This window comes from Pogona vitticeps, chromosome 2, assembly GCF_051106095.1.
Source record: "Pogona vitticeps strain Pit_001003342236 chromosome 2, PviZW2.1, whole genome shotgun sequence".
Taxonomy (NCBI): Eukaryota; Metazoa; Chordata; class Lepidosauria; order Squamata; family Agamidae; genus Pogona; species Pogona vitticeps.
The window spans coordinates 203680491-203697425 of NC_135784.1; the positions used below are offsets into that span (position 1 = coordinate 203680491).

Genomic DNA, 16935 nt, shown 5'->3' on the forward strand with positions numbered 1-16935 from the left:
GCTGTTTCATATTTGACCTCTTTTAACAAATGTTCTAATTTTTCAGATTATCACCCCCTTAAATGTTTTCTTGTTGTCTGAATTTGAATTTCTCCATCTTAGGAAATATGTGCCATATAATTTTTACTTTCTTTCTGTTGTTAGGAAGATAAATCATGATGAGCAGCATGACATTTTGTGAGACACTTGACATACAATTGTTTGTCAGATAATCTACTACTAAACAGTCTGAAGACAAGAGTGGGTGACACCTTTACTACATCATTAAATAAACACAAACACAAACTTACTTTTGACTCTGCAGGAGTCTTCATGAGACTAGATATTACAGAGCTAGGAGTGGTGCAGAGGAATCACAGAAGTTCCAAAATCCACAGCCAGATGTGCAAGCCAGCTTTCTTTGCTTAAAGCAAGTTCCAAAATGGAGGCTACAGAAACAGCTGAGAGGTGGTAAGTTTTAGATTTCACATCTGCCAGTGTGGACTACAATGCCACTTTTTTTTTGCCAGCAAAACAGCTAGAATGTAAATTTGAACTTCACTGGTATTTCAATCTTGGCAAAACTGCATTACCTATACTTAGGTTCTTTTATCAATTTTGAATTATTTTTCTATTTTGTACAGTGGACCCTTGACTTACAGACGTCTTGACTTACAGACTTTTTGAGTTACAGACTTCTCTGGCCGCAAAATTTAGGTTTGACTTGTAGCCTGAGAATTGACTTACAGACCAGAAAAAAACCAAAATGGAACAAAAACGGCCTGTTACGGGATTAATCGGTTTTCAATGCACAGTAGGTCAATGGAGACTTGACCTACAGACTTTTTGACCTGCAGTCACCGTTCCAATACGGATTAATTCCGTAAGTCAAGCGTCCACTCTAAGTATTATAAAATCAGGGCTGGCCTCAACTTATGGCAGAACAATGCAATACTTCAAAATAGAGATTTTGGATATCATGAAGCATATGCTCAGTTATCTAAAAAAATATTTTTTAAAAATATTTTTGGTGTTCTACTATCTTGAAGCTTTGAGTTTGCTGGTTTTTCTCACACATTTGTAAAAACAATGTGACCAGCTTTCAGTACTACACATCTTGACATAGGTGAAGAGTAACATTTATGCCCTTCTTTAGGCAAGAAAATATCTTGGGTACTGCCTCTGTTGTCACATGTTATTACTGACGCTGTCAGTGGTGGTGGGCAATGGCAGCCCTCCAGATGCTGGGACTGCCACTCCCATCATTCTTCCTCACTACTGATGCAATTCAGTCATTGAAATCTAGACCAACCACAATCTGCCACAACAATTTAGTATTCAAAATATTATCTACCAGCTTTCATTCGAAATGTCTTTTCCCACGAGCTGTCCAGATCCTATTTTAATAAAGGAACTTACAGTGGTAAAAGCCTAATATCAAACTCTAGTTTAAAAATTTATTTCTTAACGAGAGGAGGAAAATACTTCAAGGGCAGGAGGCGACCAGGGTGGGGGGGAGAGAGAGACTATGAGAAGAAAAAACATAGATGTGATTAGATATGTATGTATTCATTGAAGAGAATCACCGACATATCCCAAATATCCATAATCCATAAATCACAATGACTTGAAGGCCACAGCTTATATCCTGACAATCTAAATGAGCATGTTGTGCTTCCTCGCCATGCATTTTTAACAGACTGAGGATACTACACAATTATGAAGTAGCATGCTATGTTTAAACATGAAATGCAGCAGAAAAGGTTATAAAAGAAAGTGCTGACATTACTGCAATTCAAAAGACAATCATTTCCCTTTGCTCTCTATAAATGATAGTCTCATGGATATAAGTGCTACGAATTATGATTTTTTTCACATTTCTTTTTCACCTGTTCCACATTTTTCAGAATTCTGAACAATAAAGACTAGAAAGTTGCAAGAATTTTTATCTGCATCCAGTTAAGACATAAATATCACATGGTACAGCACAAACTTCAGAGATCTACAATGGCAACATAGTATGTGCAAGGTCAACTCAGAAAGCCTCCTCAGAAGGATACCACAGTCAACATCACAAGAAGGTCCATAAGAACCAACAGAATCACACTTCCCAATCTCTTAACAAAAGCCATTCTACAAGGTGGTCTACTGAAACACATCTAAAAAATCAGCTTCATCCCGAAGTATCTGAATTTGGCCAGCAGCCATCCACTCAAAACAGGTCTGGAAGAGGATATTGGCAAGCGGCTTATAATTCTTTACACATTTAGGTTCAGATTCTGGTTTTTTCAGGAATAGCAAAATTATTACATCTTTTAAAGAGGGCGATAGCATAACTGCAGTTCATAATATTCTGGTGTATTTTATTTGAAATGTTTAGCTGGGTCACAGAGTTATATGCTGATGTAAAAGTTCATACATACATACATACATACATACATACATACATACATACATACATACATACATACATACATACATACATACATTTGTGCATATACATATATGTGTGTGGATGACATTTGTATCCATCCATCCATCCACCCACCCACCCATGTATATGTGTAGGAACTTGTGCATATACATATGTGTATGTGTGTGCGTGTGCATGTGTGGTGTGCGTGATACGAATAGCCCAGTCCCATCTGGACTTAATGATGGTTTGGCTCCTAGGACTGGCCTTCAACTAATGTGTCCCAGCATCGCAAAGGTTCCATTCTTCCTGCCAATCACGCCAGGAGCTCCGCTGTCTCCCTGCTTGGCTAGCCACTCCAGGAAGAGGGCAGGAGGAAAGGTCTCCCTGCATGGCTGCTGAGTGGCCAGCTGGGCGGGCTGGTCCCGGGGCTGGACCCTCATTAGTCCAGCTGGGATGGGGATATTCGTATTCATTTACAAATATGAATATCTTCATCTCTAATGTGTGTGTGTGTGTGTGTGTGTGTGTGTGTGTGTGTGTGTGTGTGTGTGTGTGTGTGTGTGTGTGTGTGTGTGTGTGTGTGTGTGTGTGTATGTGTGTGTGTGTTGCTGTTGTTAAGTCGTGTCCGACTCTTTGTGACCCCATGGACCAGAGCATGCTAGGCCCTCCTGTCTTCCACTGCCCCCCATATATATTAAAGTTGTGGTTAAATGTGTTGCACGTTTGTACATTACTAATTTTATTGGAATGCACTCAGGTATAGAGCATAGTATCGATGACGATGGTAATAAATGTTTTCATCTTTCTATTTCTATTCCTCCATATTAAACTTTAAAAGTGCCTTCATAAAATTATTTTTCTCCTCTTCTTTTGTAAAATATCATGTACACTGAACACGCCACATAAATAATAGATAATAATAAAACATTAATAGCTTGCATATTGCTAGCTATATTCTTTACACTTAAAATATCTAGAATTACAGGCCCATACTAAGAAATACATAGATTCAGCATTCCTGAGCAATTATCTGCATAGTCTGAGCTGCCAGTGAGATTCATTTTTTACACAGGGAAAAATATGCAGATAATGAACTTTCCTCAATATGCATTCAGCCTTAGTAGCCAGAAGTAATCATTATATGTTATTTTACTTAGTGTGTGCCTGCAATGCAGCTTCCTCTAGTTCCAATAGTCTTCTTACTTACCACTGAGTTTTTACTACTTTGACCTCCGCTAGAGAAAACACAGAACTGAATGTCTTATTATTTTGAGCTAAAAGGAAATATATATATATATATAACTCTCCAATGAAATTTAATATCCTAGATCAGCACAAATCCTTTTATCTAGTCAAGGGAGTAACAAAATAAGAGTGCTCAGGTGACAATGGTTCTGCCTCCCTTGCCAGATTTTCCACTCAGAACACCTCTCTTCAGGAGCTTTAGAAGTTTCAACCAAGACCAATATTTTTAAGAATAACTAGTGAAAATCACATGTTCAAGGCTTTAAAAAAAAGAAGCCACATTCCTGTGGCCACTAAGTGTACACTTCTGTTGAAACGTCCAGAATCATTCTTGTGAATGGAGATGCTTCAAACGGCTAACACTTACCAGGGTGCTGTTTTGGCTTACACCTTACACCATCACAACACAGGGTAGTTTTTAAAGGATTACCATTCTGTCGTGCATGTACATATGTGTGTAGATGGTTTCCTTCTAGACAAGTGAAGCAAAGCTAAATTTAAAGAAACAAAATATCAAGCCTATTCAGTGCTACTTCACACATTTTTAAAGAAATCACATTTCAGTTGTGCATTTAAAAATGTGAAGTGGTAATATATCTATCATATCTATTCCCATGACAAACAGGTAAATTTGTCAAGGAGCAAGTATTAGCTGCAGCTCCCTCTTAATAAAACCAAGTTTGACACTAATTGGTTTATCATTCCCTTCTTCTTCTGAGGGTGCCTTGGGACTGTGCAGCTTGCCCAAGGCCACAGAGGCTGGCCCTACTCACAGGGGGCACAGTGGGGAATTGAACTCCCAACCTCTGACTCTGCAACCAGAGACCTAAACCACTGAGCTAACCAGTCAGCTAACAACAACAAGATCAACATTCCCTCTGATTTTCTGGATCACTATGTGGGAGCTCCACCCCTTGCACACGGGGTTTGGCAGTAACCGGAAGCAAATGGGCATTAACATTTATTCAACTGCGCACATCCAATGCAGCACTGCATGCTCGATCAGCTTAGAGGAAATGCTGACCAAGACGCAAAACGAAAACATACATGAGAATCAGGCATAGAAAATATTATGAATATTAAAAAAAGGAATTTGCATCCACATGATCCATTCTTAGTTCCAAACCTTAGCTCCATTCTGTATATTGGTATTCAAAATTGCATTTAATACATGAAGCAGATACCGTTTATTCTGCTTTTTAAAAACTGAAATTAACAGAATGCTATATGAAGGCAACTCTCAACTAATTTCTGTATACTTAATGTCCCTTGTTTAGTGTTAAACAAATAAATATTTCATTTACTGTATTGTACAACTTATTCTGGTACCGCTTCTCCGTTTTTTAAAAAGGGGGAGAAGAGGAGTCAATGTTCTCATGAAACACTTCCAGACCCAATACCACATTTTGTACTATTGGCAACATGAACTCAGATTTAAGGATTGGTGGGGAGATAGGGGAGATACAGCCCCAAATGTGAGGCTTGGTATACATAATCTGCACTAATCCATAGGCACAAACTATACAGAATGTTAAAAGTGGATATGCCACTGATATTAATATATGGCTGATATTACTGCAGTCAATCTTATAGCAGCATGGAACTGGCCATAAGCCACACCACCTATACTACAATTGCACAATATTCTGGATGGAAACGTTGTGATGTTGAGCAAAGTAAGTCCAAAGTGGCTGTGAAGGCTGTGATAGCTGAGGAGGTGAAGATAGGTAAACTTGTCTAGGGTAGTATGGATGGTTGGAATAAATTCAGAAGTTGAATTGGAAGCAACAAAATCTGATAAGCCAATAAGGCTGGGACCTTGAGACACAGTGTCTGTGGCATCTGATTTGGGGGATGGTGGTTGGCACACTGCACCAGCTGTGGTGGTGACACTGAACTGAGGAACCTGGGGAACTTCTGTGTCTTGGCATTCCCTCTGGTATGGGGACTCGACATGGTGAGAAGATCAGTGAGATGAAGAGCAATGAAATGGAGATCTGTTCTGTGATACACATGATCGATGGGCATGTGGATAGCAGCATTTGCCAAATGGAGATCAAAAACAGGAGCAAGAACAGGGACTATAAGTATAACAAGACAAGTCAGAGACAAGGGACTTGGAAATGTCCTAAGGACAATGATTTCAGTACTGTTGTTCCCCATGTGGAGAATGATGTTGAACATGGGAGGTCAAGAGATCTGCATTGTGGGGGGCTCCTGAAGAGAAGGAAATTGAAGCAACACTTAAAGCAGAGTCAAACCAGAGTACTTCATCTGTTAAGGAAGCCAGTTCCCTTAAAGAATTATCTTGACAGAGGGGCATGCCCAATACTGAGTCAGTAATAAGGACCAGGGGCTCACTGGAGGTGGTACTTGATGAGGTCATACTAGGGGCTGGTGCTAATGAAAATCCACTGCTGAAACCAAGGGCAACTGAGCTGAACTAGCAGTGATCAAATTAAATAGAAGATATGAAGTCAGAGCTAGGCCAAGTGTCAGTACCAGATGAGTGACATGAGACATGATGGCTGAAACAGGATAGATAAGAGATGATGGAATAACCATCACTGGGATGGAGGAAACAGGGGGCACCACATCAAAAGGAGTAGGTGAGCATCTCAGTGCCAGAGCTATAATTGGACAATGGAGCAGGTGAGGTTACCAATACAGATGGCAGACCCTTCTCAGTCTGCTTATCTTTCTTGTTCTTTACTCATTTTGTCTTAAGAGTCTCAGAGGCAGCTGGGCTGGGCAGCCACTCAATGGCAGGCTTTCTTGATTTTACAGGTTGCTCCCTATCCAAAGTACAAGGAGGGGATGCTGGGGAAGATGGTGTTGGCTGCTGGGCTCACATTGGTGTGGATGATAACAGTCGGTTGGCATCAGCCAAAGGAGTTTGTATCAGGCAATAAGTCTGTCTACCAGAGTGAGCAGAGAGTGACATTGATACCACTATGGTGGAGGATGGAGTTGGGGCTGACAAGCATAGACCCAAAGTCTTGTCAGCATCCCAGAGAGACTGTTTCCAAAGGAATAAACAAAGTTTTGACTGTCTTAGTCAGTGGTCTTGCTTGGTGAAAGCTATACAAATCGGACAAGAATGATGGGCCTCTCTGAAGCAAAACAACCCCCCCCCTAAAAACTTGGATTGACAATCAGTGGGAACTATACTATTCCTACCTGTATTGCATTTCTTAAACAAGGTCTTAGGGGCCATACGTGTGGGCAGAGCCAACAAAATGACAAAAGCAGATCAATGAATGCAATGAATGACAAATCAAATGTAGTATGACCCTGTTGAGTGGAGTCTGCTTTTGTGCATTTTTTTGTGCTAGAACATAATGTACTCCCCCCACCAGGCCCTGATAAGTGAGAATTAGGCTTCCAAAGGCCAGGAACAGTTCTGCAATTGCTACAACACAGTGTTCACATATCATGCTCAACTTTCCTCTGCAGGAACTACTAACAGTCACTGGATGGCATACACAAGGTTTGAACCAGGGACTTAAGCAGTGGAGCGCAAGCACTTTATTCCCTGCACCATCACGACAGCTTCCACTACTCAAGCTGTGTTACGCTGTGGCTCTTGAGTCCAACCAGGAGTTGAGAAAAGAAAAGGAATCTGGTGGAATACATATAATGTGCATGCATATGGATCTTGACATGCAGGCTTTTTGTTTGGCCCATCTTTCCCCAATATAAAATAAATGGACTCATTCAAAAACAAAGGAGAGAAGAAGATAATATGTTGAGAAATCGCAAAGCAAATGCTTGAGAATGGTTTGGTTCGACCCAGCCATGATTTCTATTTTGATAGATGGCCACGATGGAATATTGGGTACTGTACTGGGGAGCAGGGTTTGTTGCTTTCCTGGCACAGTCTTTAATTGCCAGTATCTCCAGGTAAGGATAAGAAAGAATCCTGCCTGAAACCTTTGAGTCAAAGCAGTTACCTTTGATTTTCCAGGAATTCAGGGTAGCTGTCACAAAAAAATTCAAAGTCACACTTTCCTTTGAAGTAGGAAAGTGAGATTAGCATTCAATTATTCTGATAACTTCTTGACTATAAGGTTATTTATAATTCACATCTAATCTTCAAAGCAATTCTGTGACATAGTAAAGTACAATGTAATCCTGTTCACGTTGGCATCAGTGAACTTGACTGTAGTTATTTGCAGGTAAATATGCAACCCACATCTGGTAAAGCCAAGGACATGGCTCAAGCTAATGTACTGAAACATAAACACAGCTTGTCATGCTTGCAGTCCTATCATGTATGATTTAAATTCATGAATGTGTATGTTAATCACACTTGCTTATAAACCTGGACAGGTGCACTAATGAATTTATCAAAGGAAGCATTCTGGGAAGAGAAGTATTTAAGCATATACAGTACTCACTTTCATTTACAGATGCAATCCAAGGATTTGAAAACTCTCAATACAATTATGCTTTTTAAAACTCCTAAGTTTCAGAATGCTTCACTCTGGTATCACGTGGTTAGAATTTTCCTTCTTGCTATTAAGACAGGAGGTAGTCCCTGAGTCCCTGTATGGCTTTCCCTCTAGCCAAAAATGAAGCCTGCTTTCCAAAACAGGTGATGTGTGTGTGTTCGGGGGAGAGGTATACTCAGGAACTACCTCCTGTCTTAATAGCAAGATGGAAAATTCTAACCACATGGCACCAGAGTGAAGTATTTAACCACACTCCCCAAGCCAGTTTAAACCACCTTTGACCTCAATAGGCATACTTGTCAGAAGTCAGCCAGGAATCTTGACTGTTACAAATTATATGAATACAGCAGAAGTACCAAGCATCACATAATGTTCTTGTGAAATGTTAATAATCATGTTGTTCCCAGCTATGGCTATTTGGAGGTAAATCATGGTTAAATATATCAAATATTTTCACATAATTGTATTGCGTTATTTCCACGTATCTTAGTCCTTCAGGAAATCAAACAATTCAAAAGATAGTAACCTTGTAACTTCAGCTGAAGACTACAGATTCTGATATCTCGTTAGTTAACAGATCCCTAGAGACATACTTCTACCTTGCTTTAGCACAAGTGGAACACAATTTAACTCCATTATTGGAGTCCTTCTGTTGTTAAAAGGTGATTTAGTTTTCTTACACGACAACAAAGAAATGAATATATTTTATCCATCTTTACATCTATTAAATATTCTTACTTAAAGCACCATATCCAACAGCCAATATATATATATATATAAGCAAAATCTCAATTCTTTTAAAACATGTTTTGCTTAGTGCTCTGTCTCACTAGTTCAAAATGCTTTCGAAAAAATCAGGCATTTTACTTCTACTGTAGCTACCTGTGTGAATTAAGGGCAGCTATATATAGCTCATCTGCGGTTTCGCACGATAGGCTTTATAGAACATGGAAGCTGTCAAAATGGATCAGTCCAGTGGTTTGTCTAGCATAGAGCATTAGGCATGTGCCATTGCTGAGATAAAAATTGTAAAGTAGGTTGGGAATAAAAAGTTGACAACAAAATCTTAAAATCATCACACTGGACTAGTCAAGTTCAATTCAGAGTTGGGTTGGATGAGTTAATTTCCCCAGTGCATTTTTATTGCTCACTTAATAGGACATAACAGGACCTCTGTATTCATAAATGAAAGGTCTCTAACATAGCAACACGCATAATCCTTTACTCAGACTTCCCAGCATAGAATGTTCCAGTTGTTTGGGACTACATCTCCTGTCATTCACAGCTAGTATAGCCAATGACTGAGGATAATGGAAAATTGTCAGAATTGAGAAAGCTGCTGTTACTGCTTGGATAGGCCACATGACTCTGACAGTCTAAGATGAAACCAGGGTCTGCTTAAACTAACTGTCATCTGCTACAGTGAAGGGGCAGGAGTTTTGCTGCCTCCTAGCTAATCTTTAAAATTAAGGATGCAGTCCCACTGCTCATTTGAATAGATTCCTTTTCTGACTTTTTAAATATTAGTATTAAGTCACGTGGTGTACAAATCTGTAACCATGTCCACACTGAATTAATTTGATTTGATTTATTCCTGGTAATTAAAATTGGTTTTGCAGACTAAATTAATGAAATTGACTCATTTCCTTTCTTTTTCAGGAGCATGCTGTTTGTTCCCCTTTGGCTTTTTTTGTTTTAAAGTAAGCGATACATGGCTAAATCAATGGCTGCATTCATTAGCAAAATTATTCTAAACATCAATAAGACACCACCTACTGTCATACAGTCTGAAGAGTAAAATGACGGGGGAAAGCGCATAGAAGAAAGCACAAGTTAAAATAATGTTTCGTTGGCAGAAAGGAATAAACCAGGAGAATGGTTGTAATACAGAATATATTGATGAAATGATGCAGTGCTAAATTCTCAACAATGCTAAAATAATGCTAACAGTCACAGTGCACTAAGTCAGTGGTCCCCAACCTTGGGCCTCTAGATGTTCCTGGACTTCAACTCCCAGAAATCCTGGCCAGCAGAGGTGGTGGTGAAGACTTCTGGGAGTTGTGGTCCAAGAACATCTGGAGGCCCAAGGTTGGGGACCACCACACTAAGTGATACATTGCTAAACACTTTTAAAACGAAGTTTAAAATGTAGTGGCAAAACCACAGTGCCAATGGCGCTCAATATCAACAAAGACACAAAGTAAACTGACATTAGCAGTCATGACCACCAACCTGAATTAAAATAAATCCATTTACAAGCAAGGTGTTTTAAAAAGCCCTCGCCAGCCATTTTTTAAACTCACTTTGCTGCCCAAGTGAATTGATTCCACTCTTGTGTCATGTGCTTGGGAATTTTTAAATTGATTTAATAATGCTTAAATCGATACACCTGTAGTCCTTATTGCCAGTGGAATCACACCTTGAGATGCATTGTTGGTTAAAACACTGCCATTCACAGTATTTGAGACCTCTAGACATTCCAGTCCTTTCTGTACAACTCTAAAGTCAAGCAGAAAAGCCATTCCACACTCCATTCTTCAAAGCAAAATTAGTTTACTCATTCTTTGCCAAAACTTTGTAGAATGAACCCCACCTATTCTTTGCAGCAAGAGACCAAGCAGAATAAGATCTTACTCTTATTGGCTTCTATTTCTCCATCCACTCAAAGTCTGGAGAAAAAAACTGGAGATTTTATAAACACTTTTGCGTCCCTGAGAATCAGTATATGATCTTACATTTAGCGAGCAAGAAAGAAAGAATGCTAATATTATATACTTACAAGAAGATGTATTAGTTCCTTCAGTTGATGCTGGAATCTTGTATGTGGGTTCTGCAATACAGAGAAGCAACATGGTAATAGGGATATGCAAGTTCTAAGTTTATTACTGGAGCCAACTCTGGTTTCTTGCAGGAGGCAAGCACAGTGGGGTTTTTTTTAAAAAGAAGAAAACACAGTTCTAAAAAGTAAGAAACTTCAGATCAGATATATGACACCCTAGGCATATTATGAATAAACCATTAAAATAATTTATCATCATATTCATCACCACCATCATTATAATGCACTGTCCTTGGCAGAAAGAGGTTGAGAAAAGTTCTCAGTCATGATTTCAGCTGTTTCTAACAGTAAAAGAGACTAGCCAGAAATTCAAGGGATAAGATGAATCACTATACTACATACATTTGAAGAAAGTGGTAGGAATGAAACAGTTCCTGGATAGCATAAAGATGGACTTACAAGTCTGAGTTTACATAAGAAAAATCCTATAGTTAAATGACTCTAGGAACCCAAAGTATCCATGACAAGTACCTACTTCATAAATATCAATTCTAGGAAGGGAAGAGCAAGAGAAGCTTTTAAAAAGTCATGGTTGCCAGGACACCATCAAGAAGTGTTAAGGGGACAGAAAGTTAATCAAATTTGTTTCAAAAGTAATCTAAAAGAAAGATATAAGCAAGCTGACAAAAGAATTAAAAGATCTGAAAACTATCTGACGTGTAAAGCATTGGAGTAGAAATGGAAGCAAATGCAATGTCAGCTAGAGGCAAAGGACTGCTAACAGTGAGACCAGCTTCACATAGGTTTCTTGAATACTAAAATTCAGCACAACCATGCTATAATAGGGGACATGCAATTGTAAAAGAAATAAGATGTACTGTACCTATATTTTAGACCAAGTAGTAGTAGTAGTAGTAGTAGTAGTAGTAGTAGTAGTAGTAGTAGTAGAAGAAGAAGAAGAAGAAGAAGAAGAAGAAGAAGAAGAAGTAGAAGTAGAAGTAGAAGAAGTAGAAGAAGAAGAAGTAGAAGTAGAAGAAGTATAGCCTTAACAGTTTGAAGTAGTGGCCTCTATGGCTCTATTATATGAAAGTAATTATTGTAATGAACAATGTAAATCCATCCTTTAAGGTGAAAGAGATAACAAATACCACCTATTGCATGAAATAAAATCAGAGACATAGATCACACGATGCATCATTCAACAGCCCTAAGAGTTTATCAAGGGAAACGAAAGAGACAGAGAGTGTCTGAGCAAAGACCTGCATTTGCAGAGTTAGTTTTAGAGGGGCAAAGAATTCCACTTGACTTACGTGAAGATGGATTTGCTTCTTTTGTCAGAACTGGTATCATGCCTGTAGGTTCTGAAAAAAATGAAACTAATATCAGAAACAGTTACACACGTCAGTGCAGTGCCATGTGTATAAAAAGACAGGCAGAGAAACTTACATGAAAAGCAAGAGAGACCACATAAATTCTTAATGCAACTCAGACTTCAATAGAATTAAGTAAGAACAGTTGCTATTACTGTTCTTGAATGGCTGCCAAAATCTTTGTTGTTGATGATAAGAAGAGCAAAATGTTAGCCATCATGGTTGTAAGAAGTGAAGAAATTCTACTAAGGATGGTTACTCTCAGATTTTTCTTTCTGGGAGCATCACAAAACCTTGTGATGTGTAGCATAGGAATAATATCATATATTTAAAAAAATACTGTAAGTGGCACAGCTGAAAAAGTTTGTTTCATGTAGAAGCTGTGCATCTTAACAAATGACTTTACAAAAGGAATGGCACAGAAAAACCACACAGATTGCGTGTTTATAGAAATGCAAATTTGTAGTAAATGCTGTGTCATAAAAACAAACTCTAGTTATTTCAGAAGATGAGACATGCAACTCTTGTATAACAGTTTTTCATGGTGGTTCCATCTAACTTATGGTCTCTTCCTAAGAAAAAGCTAGGACTACTGACTTGTGTTAATGGGGACGTGGTGGTGCTGTGGGCTAAACCGCAGAAGCCTGTGCTGTAGGGTCAAAAGACCAGCAGTCGTAAAATCGAATCCACGCGATGGAGTGAGCTCCCGTCGCTTTGTCCCAACTCCTCGCCAACCTAGCAGTTCGAAAGCATGTAAATGCAAGTAGATAAATAGGGACCACCTCGGTGGGAAGGTAAAACGGTGCTCCCTAGTCACGCTGGTCATGTGACAACAGAAACTGTCTTCAGACAAGCACTGGCTCTATGGCTTGAAAAACAGGATGAGCACCGCTCTCTAGAGTCAGACAAGACTGGACTAAAAATGTCAAGGGGAACCTTTACCTTTTTTACTGACTTGTGTTAATCTGCATGGAGAACATTTTTGTTCTACTGTCATCACTACTGTATCTTTTCCAAGTGCAATAAAAAGAGCCAACATGCATGGCTTGCTTTTTTTTTTTTTTAACCCACAGACCATACCTCTCTGAGTGGCATGCTAACAAAATTTTAATATGGAACATAAAAACAGGACAAACCTATTCCAAAATATTTCAGGACCATTCTGTGAGAATGGCAGAAGTCTGGATAAAATGGGCAAATTGAGTAAGAAAATGAAGAAAACCCCTTCTGGATCAAGCCTACCTAAGTCAAGTAGTCAGCTCCCACAAAGGCAACTCCAGATGCATGTGAGAATCTTAAAAGCCAAAGACAAGCACAGCAATACCTTCCCACTCTTGCTCGTCACCTGCTATTATTAAGAACCTTATTGCTTTTATTACTAAAGGTGAAACATAACCATCATGACCAGAAGCAATTGGTAGCCTTATCTTCTATGAATTTCTCTTCTCACCCTTTAAAGCGATGCTAGGTTGGTAGCCACTACAATAACCTGCAGTGGGAAATTCCACAGTTTGACTGATGAGGGCCTATCCAGACTGGTCCTTTGGGGTGTGGGGTGGATCGGGCTACAAAAGTATGTTGAGGTAGTAGTGGGAAGGCGTGATGAGCCATTTGGTACACTTCTCCCATCCCCACAGCAAACCACCCCTCGAAGCCCAATCAGCTATCAATGCCATTCCTCTGTGCTACAGATCCATCTAAAACAAGGTTTAGAAAGTTTGATCATGAGTAAGTTTACCTGGCTTATTCATGAGCAAGGAGAAAACATCAACAGCAGCTGACTAGTGGAGGTGGGAAGCCAGCTGTGGTGTCATGGTCAGAGGGGCTCATAGGCTCATGGAAGCCTGGCAGCAGCAGCTGCCACTTCCATCACTGCCACCCCCACACTGATCTCTGGAGCTGCAGTGGCAGAGGTGATGCCAGCTGTTAAGGTGCTGCACAGCCACCATGCCACAGCAAGTCCAGTCTTGACCTCCTGGACTGCTCTTCCCTGTCTGTACCCTGACCCTTCAGGGCTTAGAATCATGCTTAATAGAATGCATGCCTATACATCATGGGAAATAGTACCTTCTTCGCAAAATGGCACCTTCTTTGATCCCCCTAAACATTCTGGTTCAAAGGATAACTCTGGGTTCTAGAATTATAACGACAGGGGAGAAATGACTCCCACTACATTTTTGACCTAGTAAGTCACCTCATTCTTCTTTCCCATAATATTCCCAAAACTTTGGACCTTATGCACTCTATCCATGGGTAAGGGGGCATCCAAAAAGCTTTGGGAAATGTGACATATTAACCAGACACAATGAGGTCAATGAAGTTCTGTTACTCTTCTTTATTGAAGTAAACTCTTTACATTTCTCCAGGCCTCCGTTTTCCTAGACCCTGTGTCAAGTCTCTCAGAGTCCATGTGGTACAGGAATGGTTCTGCTTATTCTTCCAGGGCCGAGAGTCCATTTTTGCTGAGTCTCCATGATGCAGTCCAAGCATCTCACTCCATAGGGCACCTGAAGAGCTGAGGCCTTGAGTTTTCTTAGTGGCAGGTTCACAAAGCCTAGTGTTTCTAATGCCAGTGCCTCTTCTGGGTCAGTGTGGGCTGTCTATCCACCTGCACCAAGTGGGCTAGTAGGTAACCTAGAACAGTTTTCTGCAGTTTGCTACCAGGGAAAAGTCACAGTCTTCTTCCTACTGATGCCTGGTCAGGCCTACCGCTTCACTCTCCTCCCTCCTGCTCCTCCTCTTCCTCACCTTCAGCATCTACATACGTTGACAGGTTGATATAAACCTGAAAGGAATTGTTAACCCAGTTTTGTATAAAGCAGTTGTAAAGAACTAAAATACTGTAAGTATTTGTCAGAATCTATGTTAAGAAAGAATGTAAAGTAGCAACTTATACAGCTGGGATTATACAAGAATTGTATCAGCTGTGAAGAAAAACATAGGATTGGATGAGCCAAGAATAAAGCCAGCAGCCTCAGCACACACACTCTGGTGGTGGTGTAACATCAGGTCGTGGAGAGAATCTTGAGGAGAAGAAGACTCTTGACTGCTAGACTGATTTACAAGGACTCTGAACTGATTTATGCCTAAACTCTGTTGATATTACTGTGAATTACCATTGGACTGAATGAGGACAAAGCTGTATGTATGTATCCTGCAACAAACGTGATTTAATATAATTTTCTACTATCAATACTGTCTCTTTGCTTGGTGACTTCATCAATCTGGGAAATTCTACTTGTTAGCGCCACCTGGCACGCTACCAACTCTGTCACACGTCCCCCTAAAGGAGGGTGCCTTCCTCTTTTACATTGCATGCCCCACTCTTCTCAAGCTCTTCTCTCTCAAACAGCACTTCCATATGCCCAATACAATTGGTCCCCTCTCTCTCTAGAATGGCCCCCCCAGAGCCCTTTGGTGGCCAGGTTGTGACTTCTTCCTGCTATGCTGTGACCCAGCTTCCTCCCTGGGTAATCTCACCAAGTGCCAGTAATTAGGCACTGCTTGTTCACTGGCCAGAGTAGTTTGTGGCTCCGGGGGGGGGGGGTATCAAATTCACTGACCCTATCACACAAAGTCATTAGTTGCTCACAACTGATATGCTTTACAGTTTCTACTCAATGCACTCCTCAGGACTTCTGAGACAACCTCTCTTCACCAGGCTCACCCTGCATAAGAACTGGAAGATGTAAGTGAGAAAATTCTTTTTTAAAACTTGTCATGCTGTTTATCTATGCTTTTCAAAGCATGATAAACATTATCAGCCCTCTCACTCCATAAAATATTTTCTAAAGGCAGGGTACCAAAGATGCCAGCTTTTAAACTTCTCTGAGCTTTTTCAACCGTTTAACCATTTATATTCAAGACAGTTTCCCTTCCAATGAATTTGAAAGTCTAATGCACAATTAATTTGACATAAGGTTAGCAATTTGTTTGGTAAAGCCTTTGCATTTCACCACAATTTGCTTTTTGCAGCTTCTTTTCATACCTAGTGTATTGACGAAACAATGCACTGAGTTGCTCACAGTATTTCTTGCACAGCCTACAAAAAACATACGTAAAGTTTTGTGTCAACAGCACAATGTCCAGAGCACTTTAATGGAAATGCAGAGTCACACAATCACTGGGATAGAAATGTCTAAACATTATCATGTACTTTCAAATTTGCAAAAGCTGAGCTTTTGACTTCATCAGGAAAAACACAGGGATGAGATAAACAGAAAACAGGAAGATATTTGAAGGCATGCAGTGTTCGCTCCAGTGTTTGCCAAAAGGCAGATGGCAACAAGGAGCTACGTGGGCCTTCTAAACATTTGCCAGACTTGAGGAAATACAGAAGCCTTCCTCTCCAGCTTCATCTCTGCTCACAACTATTCTGAAGAAAGCCACCACTTGCTTCAGTAATTGACTGAAGTGCCAGAACCCTGACTCTCAAGAAAATCAGAAATATTCTCAAATGTTTCTTTCCTTTCTCCAGATAAAATGGTGACAGAAGAGAATTAAGCATATATATAAGAGGAGAAAATGAGAAAACTTGATTAATGGTGGTCTTTGCTGCCCATGAAACCTTTGAAAGATTCAGTTATTGTCTGCAATTTAAATAAAACCTTGGTAACACAGAGACCTAGACAGCTGAGAAAACTCCCTGTACACAGAAAACTGAGGGAACTCCTGGCATCGTCAGGTCTGGTC

General features: G+C 39.9%; 1 protein-coding gene across 13 annotated transcripts in view; it reads right to left on the reverse strand.

Moving 5' to 3' along the window:
- Window positions 1-16935, reverse strand: part of NRG1 (neuregulin 1) — a 746295-nt gene that overhangs the window by 144112 nt on the left and 585248 nt on the right. For 10 of the 13 annotated variants that reach the window (XM_020801402.3, XM_020801397.3, XM_072991958.2 and 7 more), the window contains 2 exons: window positions 12184-12234; window positions 10874-10924 (listed from right to left, as the gene is read on the reverse strand). The exons of 1 other annotated variant lie outside the window; for it this stretch is intronic. In XM_020801402.3, coding sequence (XP_020657061.3) covers window positions 10874-10924; window positions 12184-12234 — 102 coding nt within the window. The remainder of the gene's footprint in view (window positions 1-10873; window positions 10925-12183; window positions 12235-16935) is intronic. 2 more of the 13 variants (XM_072991959.2, XM_078384832.1) reach the window with 1 other exon arrangement.